The sequence below is a fragment of the Elephantulus edwardii genome, unplaced genomic scaffold (assembly GCF_000299155.1).
Source record: "Elephantulus edwardii isolate Elephantulus edwardi_28Jun2011 unplaced genomic scaffold, EleEdw1.0 scaffold00207, whole genome shotgun sequence".
Lineage (NCBI taxonomy): Eukaryota > Metazoa > Chordata > Mammalia > Macroscelidea > Macroscelididae > Elephantulus > Elephantulus edwardii.
The window spans coordinates 769,182-779,584 of record NW_006399957.1 but is presented as its reverse complement, the minus strand read 5'-3'; the positions used below and the strand labels follow the sequence as shown (position 1 = coordinate 779,584).

The 10,403-nt window shown below is 43.3% G+C and overlaps 1 protein-coding gene across 1 annotated transcript in view; it reads left to right on the top strand.

Moving 5' to 3' along the window:
* The window catches only part of ATP9B (ATPase, class II, type 9B), a 194,110-nt gene that overhangs the window by 95,027 nt on the left and 88,680 nt on the right, over positions 1-10,403 (top strand). Inside the window, exon 11 of the mRNA XM_006897229.1 lies at positions 3,665-3,741. Coding sequence (XP_006897291.1) covers positions 3,665-3,741 — 77 coding nt within the window. The remainder of the gene's footprint in view (positions 1-3,664; positions 3,742-10,403) is intronic.

Sequence of the window (10,403 nt, the reverse complement as noted above, 5' to 3'; positions counted from 1 at the left end):
TGTGGTACACATGAATCACAGCCTGTAACACCCGTTACTACTGTGTGATACACGTGGATCACAGCCTGTGACACCCCTGTTGATCCTGTGGTACATGTGGATCACAGCCTGTAACACCCCTGTTACTCCTGTGTGATACACGTGGATCACAGCCTGTAACACCCCTATTACTACTGTGTGGTACATGTGGATCACAGCCTGTGACACCCCTGTTATCCCTGTGATACACGTGGATCACAGCCTGTAACCCTCATTAGTACTTTGCAATACATACACATAGAATAGAGTGTGTTACATCTCTCTTACTATTGTGTAATAATACACACAGATTGCAGTATCTAACAGCCCTGTTACTACTGTGTAATACATACAGAAGAGAGTGTGTAACAGCTGTGTTACTGCACACAGATTACAACGGTACTACTACTACCGTGTGATGCACGTGGATCACTGTATCATCCTTCTGACTGCTCTGTGATTCACATGGAGCGCAGTCTATATAACACTATTGTGTGAGGCAGGATAACTGTCTCTAATTCCCTGTCATACTGTGTGATATCTGTGGATCACAGTCTGTGATATTACTGTGTGATGCAAAGTGGACACAGTCTGTAACAGCCTTTTAACTGTGTGTACTACTCCAGATAACAATCTGTAACACTTCTGTGACTGTTTTTGATAAATATGGATCAGCATCTGTGTCACTCCCATTACTTCTCTATTACATGTGTCAGTCTGTGATACACGTGTCAGTCTGTGACGCTCCTGTTACTGTCGTGTGGTACAAGTGTGTCATAGTCTGTAACACCCCTAATACTACTGTTTACACAGATTCGTGTCTTAACACCCTTGTTACTAATGTGTAATACACGCAGGATAGAGTAGCACCTCTGTTACTGCCGTGTGATACACACAGAATAGACTGTGTAACAGCCCTGTTACTACTGTGTGATACACACAGACTAGACTAACAACCCTGTTACTGCTGTAGTTTGATTGCATTATGCTAAGTTAACAACAGAAGTAACAAGTGTTTATTAGATTGCTTTCAAGGACGTGTCAGAGTTCTGTCCTCAAGTCACTCTGAAGCTGTTTCCTAGGGTTAGTCTGCATTCTTTGTGTTTCTGTGCTCAGTGTGGTTGCCTTGGTGACAGGTAGGTGTACCACTTCACACAGCAGTACTTGGGCTTGAGCTCCCCTGTGTAAGTCTACCTGGTGGCAAAGGAGGAGTCAGAGCCAAGCCTCACGGCTCACCCACTACACAGTAGAAACAGAACAAGGAAATGCAGGAAAGCCAGCTGGGGCCTCTGCAGCTGTCTGTGCTGACCAGGTCCAGGACTTGGCCTTCTGAGCCTTCTCCTGGGAGACTGTAGGTATGAGCTGTGCAGCTTCACAAGATCCCAGTGCCCAGTGCTGGGGGGGGGGGGGGGGGGGGGGGGGGGGGGGGGGGGGGGGGGGGGGGGGGGGGGGGGGGGGGGGGGGGGGGGGGGGGGTGTTCAGCTGTACCCAGTCCTGAGCAGGGTGAGGGGTCCAGCCCCTTGTCCCTGTGCCCAGTGCTGTCTGTCTATGTGGTCCAGCCCCATGTCCCTGTACCCAGTTGGCGGCTGGGGGTGGTGTCCAGCCCCAGGTCCCTGTGCCCAGTGCTATGTCTCTGTATGTGGTGCAGCCCCACGTCCTTGTACCCAGACATGCATGTAGGACCCAGCCCTAGGGTCCAGTGTCCAGTACTGTGTCCAGTACTGCGTCACATGGGGTCGAGCCCCAAGGTCCCCGTGCCCAGAGCTGTGTCAGTGTGGGTCCAGTGCCAGGGTCCCTGTGCTGTGTCTGTGTGGAATTGAACCCCAGGTTCCATATGCCCAGTGCTGTGTCTATAGGGGGCCCAGCCTTGAGGTCCCTGGGCCCAGTGCTATGTTTGTATGAGGTCAAACCCCAGGGTCCCTGTGCCCAATGCTGTGTCTATGTGGGTTCAGTGCCAGGGTCCCTGTGTCCAGTGCTGTGTCTGTGTGGGGCCCAGCCCCAGGGTCCCTGTACCTAGAACTGTGTCTATGTGGGGCCCTCCCCCAGGGTCCCTGTGCCCATCGCTGTGTCTGTGTGCCTAGTACTTTGTCTGTGTGGGGCCCTCCCCCACGGTCCCTATGCCTAGTGCTGTGTCTGCGTGGGGCCCAGCCCCAGGGTCCCTGTACCTAGTACTGTGTCTGTGGAGGAGTCCAGTGCCAGGGTCCCTGTGCCCAGTGATGTGTTTGTATGGGACTAGTCCAAGAGTTCCTATGTCCAGTGCTATGTCTATGTGGAATCCAGCCCTGGGGTAGCTAAGGTCATTTTGCTCCCTGTATCTGCACCAAATTTCATATTAAATTAATGTAATATCAAGTAATTTAAAATAATTCCTGTACATAATTTTGTAATAGTTCATGCCAGTGACTATTATAGATATAATAATACCTTTTACATGAATTGTCTTACAGAATTGCATGATGACAATAAATCCACATTATACATCATGTTATTGTTGTTATGTGCCGTCGAGTCGCTTGCGATTCATAATGACCCTATGTACAACAGCCCTAAATGCTGCTCTGTCCTGTGCCAGTCACACTGTCTCTGACACTCCCATCCCGATTACCCCAGTCACTGAGTCAATCCACCTCATAGAGGGCCTTCCTCTCCTGCGCTGTCCCTCCACCCTCCCAAGCATGATGTCCCTCTCCAGGGACCAGTCCCTCCTCACAGCATGTCCAAAGTATGTTAGACGGAGCCTCAGAATCCCTGCCTCCAAGGAGTCACCCGGTTTAACCCTTTCCAGGATGAATCTGTTTGTTTTCCTAGCAGTCCATGGTACCCTCAATACTCTTCTCCAGCACCACAACTCAAAGGCATCAATTCTCCTTCTATCCTCCTTGGTTATTGTCCAACTTTCTGATGCATAACAAGTGATTGCAAAGACCATGGCCTGTATCACACGCACCTTAGTCTCCAGAGAGACACCATTGCTCTTCAGGACTCTGGCCTCTTACTGGGCACAGAGATGAGGTGACCATTGTGGTGTAGGCACTTCTCATATTTTATTCTTCTGTATTTTCTGTCTGTTTAAACGCTATAAAATTACCCTATCCTTCTGTGGTGTAAAATTGGAAAACCAAGCTTTTGTGAGCTCATGGGCCAGAGAGAGTAACAGCTTCTACACAAACACTGGTTTCTGTAGTACCTTCTTGAACTTATGCTGAACTGTAAGCATTGCCTCTTCTACCCAAAGTTCTTTGATCTTCATGGTGGAAAGTGGCCCATCGGTGTTGTCTTGTTTTGAAGTCATTAAGTTTGGCCATTGGAGAAAAGGCTTCTCCTCCCTTTACTTGTCCCTTGCCATTGACCTGAGCCTGGGCAGGGCCAGACCCTGTTCTCAAGGAAGAGAATAGCCATGCACTTTCTAATGTTTATGTTCTTGGATGTCTTCATGCATAAGATAACATGTGTCTTTTTCAAAGGCCATTTTAAAAGTAAAGATTAGATTTTTCTTTTTAACTTGCCAGTCTAAATTCATTCTGAGATAAATTTATATCAGATCAAGCAGTCATGATATTTTTCAGAAAATTGTTAATTAGAGAGTTTTATATCTGTACTCATCCTTTAAAAGATCTCTGTAAGGACCACTTTCCTGTTTTTGCAGGTACTGTAATAGGTGTTGTCATTTATACTGGAAAAGAGACTCGAAGTGTAATGAACACATCCAATCCCAAAAATAAGGTAGGCTAGATTAAGGAGCATCTGCTTTCACAAACTTGCTTTTTTCCCCCCCTGTAAAAAGGTTCATGTACTTCTGAATAGCATATTTATTTTAGCTTAATATGTAATATAAAATCGGACTTTTTAAAATGTTGGTACTTTAGAATGTAAAGTTCTGTGTGTTTGTATAACAAAATTTTCCAACGGAAGATTGTCTAAAAATACTTGGTCTTGGCTAATCAGAGTATTGTCTATCCCTTAATTGTTTGGTTTTTTCCTCTTAAATTTTAACTGCTAGATACATACTTTGCTCATAATTTGATAGTTAATTATAGGTCTTTAATCCTCATTTTCAATCTACTTGTTTTACAATATGTATTCTTAATTTTAATGTGAGTGGTTTATTTTTAAATTAAAGACATTTATGTTAGTATTTTCTTTGCATTTAATTTGGTCCTGTTAGATATAAAGACTTTGTTAAATAATTTCCATTTCAATAAAAGCATATTCAAAATCAAGTTTTAATTTTAAAGACTGACTTACTTGATTATGTTCTAGAATTACTCTTTATACAATCTAAGTGTGTGTCAGTAAAATCAGAACTGAAAGTTTGAATATTCAGTAATCATTAGGGTAACAGACTATTTGATCAAATAAAAAAGATATCCTCATGTACAATTAATGAGAAGCTCTGAGTAACTGAATTTTATCATTTTTATATGAAATATAATCTACTGTTTCTAAGTAGAGTAAGATATTCTTATATAAATTTATCCCTCATTTTGTGATTAAGTAATAGTTAAGGTCATTTGCAGTAAATTCTCTACAAATCATTAGAAACCATTATATTCAAAAGTAACTTTTGGGAAAAATTATTCCATTTGAAATGCCCTTAAAAAATAGTCATTCTTTCAGAACTTTTAAAGATGACATTGACTGTGCAGTTTGTGGAGCCCATCAGCAGGATCGTGTTTTACTAACATCTTCTCAGAGTGTCCCTGTCACATACACGTCCAGCCACAGCTAATGAAACCTGTCTCCGTGTTCTGTGAGGACTCTGAGGGACAATTTTTCAGTGTGGATGTCCTTGGTACATGCATATGCATATCTAATGTCCCCAGTCATGTGAAGTCTCTGAGGTACAGTTATTGATTGGGAGCATAGCCATGCCATCATCTCTTGCCATTGATGATCTCTGGATCTAACTCAGAGAAAGCAAAGCAGTCACAAGAGTTGTTTCTGAAGGTATAGTCACAGAGTCGTCGATGAGGGGATGATGGATACAGGGGTCATTACTGATGGGATGGTGGGAACAGAGGTCATTACTGCAGGGATGGTGGGTGTAGGGGTCATTACTGTGGGGATGGTGAGTTGTAATCTTAAGAACTATAGCTGAAAAGATGGTGGGTTGTGACCATATGAGACATTGCTGAGGAGATGGATTATGATCAGAGAGGCTGTTGCTGAGAAAATTGTTGTTGTTGTATGCCATCAAGTCAGAACTGACTACAGCTGATGCTCCAGTGGGTTTTCGGAGGCTGCAAATCACTTGGGATGAGATCACCTACCTTTCTCCGGGGAACAACTGGTAGATTTCGATCATGAGACTTTAGGTTGATATCAAGCCACCAGAGCTTCCTGATGAGAAGATTGGGTTGTTTTCCCAGGAGCCATTTGTTGCTGAGGGGAACTTTTGCTGAACGATGATGTGTTGTATAAAGAGTGAAAGCAGCATGGGGGCAGCTCCATGGGGGCAACTCCCCCTGACCTCTTTTAGCATCACAGTGAGAGACAGTCTCCATCAACAATATCTAAAATGTCAGACATTGCCCTCACACTCCTGAATCTACTTTTACTGATTCTAACAGTAGTCGTACTGCTCTATAATGGGGCCTGAAATCTACTGCAGTGACCACATAGACCTAACAGAACTGTACTGATAGTTGTATATTGCAGCCTTAAATACAAATTGATGCTTAACATCAAGAAAACAAAAATTCTCACCACTGGGCCAATTGGCAGCATTTGTTAGACAGTGAAGAGATTGAGATTGATAACAGCTTTTGCTTGCTTGGCTCCACAATCAATAATCTTGATACCAGCAGTCAGGAAATCAAAAGATGAATTGCAGTGGGCAAAGGCTGCTGTCAGGAACCTCTCCAGAGTACTGAAGAGCAGTGATGTCAGTCTGGAGACTTAGGTGTGCCTGATCCAGGCCATGGTCTTCACAATTATTATTGTCAGAAAGCTGGACAATGAATAGTTATAATAGAGAAATGATTCGTTTGAGCTGTGGTGTTAGAGAAGAGTATTGAATATACCATGGATAGCTAGAACAAACAGTTTCATCCTACAGAGAATGAAACCAGGCTGCTCCTTGGAGACAAGTATTCTGAAGTTCCATCTGACATACCTTGGGCATGTTTCAAGAAGGGATGAGTACTTGGAGAGGAACATTATGCCTGGAAGGGTAGAGGAACAGTGCAAGAGAGGAAGACCTTTGATGAGGTGGATTGATTCAGAGGGTGGAGTAATGAGAGTAGGTGTGTTAGAGACAATAAGGTTGGCACAGCATGATAGAGCAAGATTCAGGTCTGTTGTATGTGGGGTCACTATGGCGATTTGACCGCACATCACAACACAATAGGTTACAGTTCAGGGTGGCAGCAGAATGCAGTTCTTCAGTCCAGACAGTTTCTCAAGCATAGTTGCAGGCCCTTTAACCCTCAAGTTCACAGCTTACGTCACTGTTAAAAATTAAATTCCCTTTGTGATTTTGGGGGTGTTATGTGTCATCTACTTACCTGCAATTCATAGCAGTAGCTCTGTACAATAGCTCTGAACCCTGCCCTATCCTGAGCCAATTCCTCTGCCTCTGACACACCTGCTCCTATTACCCTGACTGTGTCAATTCATTTTCTCCAGGGTCTTCCTTTCCTTCACTGACCCTCCACCCTTCAAGCATGATGTCCTTTTCCAAGGACTGGTCCTACCTGATGACATGCCTAAAACTATGTCAGGCGGAGTTTCACAATCTTTGCCTCCAGGGAACAACTTGGTTTACCTTCTCAAGGGCAGATCTGTTTGGCAGACAATACTCTCTCGAGCACCACAACTCCAAAGTGTCAATTCTTCGATCACCTGTAGTCATTGTCTAGCTCTCTGATACCTAGCAAGTAATTGTGAAGGCCATGGCCTGGATCAGGTTTACCTTAGTCTCTAGACTGACATCTTTGCTCTTCAGTACTCTAGAGAGGTCCCTGATAGCATATTTACTTAATGAAGTCTGTCTTTTGATTTCCTGACTGCTGGTGCCAAGAGTGTTGGTTGTGGACCTGAGCAAGCTGAAATGAACATATTCAATCACTGCTTCATCTGTTATGATCCTGCCAGTTGGCTGAGAGGTCAGAATCTTTATTTTCTCAATGTTGAGTTTCAATGCATATTGAAGATTGCAGTCCCTGACCTTCTGCAGCAAATACCTCAGGTCCTCTTCAGTAAGAAATGTTGTTGAGGAGGAGGACTCCAGTCCTGATGCCACATTCTTCATAAAGTTCAGCCTCCCAAATGATCTGTTCTGACTAGAGATTGAAAGATATGGAGACAAGATGCATCTGTGATGCACTCCTTTCCTGATTTTGAACCATGCATTGTTTCTCAGCTCTGTTCAGACAACTGCTTCCTGGTCCAAATATAAGTTTTGCATGAGCACAATTAGATATTCTGAGATTTCTATTCATCTCAAGATTAGCCACAGTTTGTAGTGACCCATACAGGCAAATGCCTTTGCGTAGTCAGTGAAACACAGAGAGACATTCCGCTGGTACTCTGCTTTCAGCCAAGATCCATCTGACATTAGCTAAGATGTCCCTAGCGCCATGGCCTCTTTTCAACCCTAGCTTACACTTCTGGTAGTTCTCTATCAATGTACTATTCCAGTAGTTTTGGATAATCTTCAGCAGGATTTTGCTTCCGTGTTACATTAGTGATATTGTTTGAAAAGTTGCACATTCTGTTGTGTCACCATTTCTGGAATGGGAATAAGTATGAATCTCTTCCAGTGAGTTGGCGAGGTGGTTGTCCTCCAGATAGCTGTGTACATTCCCTGTGTCCTGTCAGTTGTGGTGCATTCCCTCAGTCCTCCAGCAAGCTTGGGTAAAGGCCTCTGGCTCCATAGGGTAGCAGTCCAGATCACCAGTGTGTCATGGCGGTCTCTGGTTCTCTGCTGAGGCTGCTCTGTTCTCCTGTAGGTCCTGGTCTGGGGCTCAGCAATCTTGGGCCCTGAGAGATGTGTGCTAAACTCTCTACTTCCTCTTCTTGCTCGTAGTGACAGTCCCATCTGTGCTGCTAAATCCACTCAGTTGAACTTGATGGGATGGGAAAAAACAGACCTGATCCATACTGATGAATTTATACACCCTGTTTCATATTGTTGTTCCCCACCTCCCATTCCATGGTATAAGTCAAAGCCAGTGGCTGAGAAAGCCATTTTGAACAATAAGCTCATGACACCATCTGACCTGTAGTCACAGGAGCCATTGCTGAGGGGACATGAGGTGTGATCACAGATGTCATTGCTCAGGGTGGTGGGTCATAAGCACAGGACCCAGTGCAGAGAAGGCTGATGGGTTGTGATCACAGGAGTCATTGGTCAGGGGATGGTGGGTTGGTGATATATTCCTTAATGTTGCTTCTTATGAGCCTGACAGATTTTGTAGGACACAGTCACAGGGCCTGAGACACATCAGGCTGTGAGGACTGGGGTCAAACTCACCTCCACTTATCTCACTCTCACAAGATGCCTTGGACTCTCAGACTGCTCCCACCCTTGTACTTGGCCCACAGCAGAGCCATGGCACCAGCGTCCTCAGGGAGGCTGTGTCCATGTGTGCTCTGCATGCTTCTTCATAGCAGACAGTGCTCTGTCAGTACCCTGTGTGAGCAGAAGCTCCCTGAAGACCAGTGTGTATACTGCCAAAACCCTCATAGAGGTGGCCTGAGAGAGGCTGGCTGTCTAGTTGCTTCAAAAGTGCATTTAAAAATGTGTCGTTCTACTAACACCAACCGAAATTAACCATCTAAATAGACCCATTACAAAAGAAGAAATTGCAAAGGTAGTACAACAACTTCCAGCCAGAATAAGTCCTGGACCAGATGGCTTTACAAGTGAATTTTATCAAACATTCACAGAAGAACTGTCACCAATCCTACATAAACTATTTCAGAAAATAGAAAAGGATGGAATTCTTCTAGACTCATTCTATGAAGCAAACATATCCTTGATACCAAAATCAGGTAAAGATACCGCGAAAATAGAAAACTATAGGCCAGTATCTCTCATGGACATAGATGCAAAAATCCTGAATAAAATCTTGGCCAGTAGAATCCAACAATGCATAAAAAAAAACAATTCACCGTGACCAGATGGGATCCATAGCAGGTTTATAAGGATGGTTCAACATAAGAAAAACTATCAATATAATAATTCATGACATTAGCAGAGCAAAGAACAAGAACCATATGGTCCTATCAGTTGATGCAGAAAAGGCCTTTGACAAAATCCCAACACCTTTTCCTGATTAAAATACTCAACAAAGTAGGATTAGAGGGGAATTTCTTCAACATAGTAAAAAGTATATACACAAACCCAAGAGCCAACATTGTTCTCAATGGAGAGAGGTTAAAGGCATTCCCTTTGAGAATAGGAACTAGGCAAAGATACCCATGATCACCTCTCCTATTCAGTATTGTATTGGAAGTCTTAGAGATAGCAATAAGGCAAGGGAAGGAAATAAGAGGTATCCAAATGGGCAAAGAGGAGGTAAAATTATCTCTCTAGGCAGATGATATGATAGTTTACTTAGAAAACCCTAAAGATTCAGCAAGAAATCTACTGGACATAGTTGAACAATTCAGCAAAGTGGCAGAATATAACATCAACATACAAAAATCAATTGGCTTTCTCTACAGTGACAAAGAGAATACAGAACTGGAACTGAGAAAAACAGTACCCTTCACAGTAGCTAATTACAGGATTAAATACTTAGGAGTAAATCTAACCAGAAGCACAAAGGATCAGTTCAAAGAAAATTACAAAAGGTTATTACAAGAAACAAAAAGAGAACTGGAGAGGTGGCAGAACATCCCTTGCTCATGGATATAGGAAAACTCAATACTGTGAAAATGACAGTACTTCCAAAGGCAGTTTACATGTTCAATGCAATTCCAATACAAATACCAATTCCATTTTTCAACAAGATGTAAAATGCAGTCCCCAATTTTATTTGGAATGGAAAGAGGCCCAGAATAAGCAAAGCACTCCTTAAAAAGAGAAACAAGGTACGAGGCATCTCACTCCCTGATTTCAAATCCTACTGCACTGCTGTATTGGTCAAGACAGTGCAGTACTAGTACAATGACAGACATATAGATCAATGGAATAGAATTGAGAATCCGGAAATCAGCCCCTCTACCTATGGTCAACTGATTTTTTTTTTTTTTACAAGGAGATGAAATCAGTTAAGTGAGCAAACGACAGCCTTTTTTAACAAATGGTGCTGGCAAAATTGGAAAACTGTCTGCACTTTGAATTGGTTTTTGTGTATGGAGTGAGGTATGGATTTTGTTTGGATTATGAAAAGTGGATTATGAACCTAGAACTCAAACCAAGGACTATAAACCTC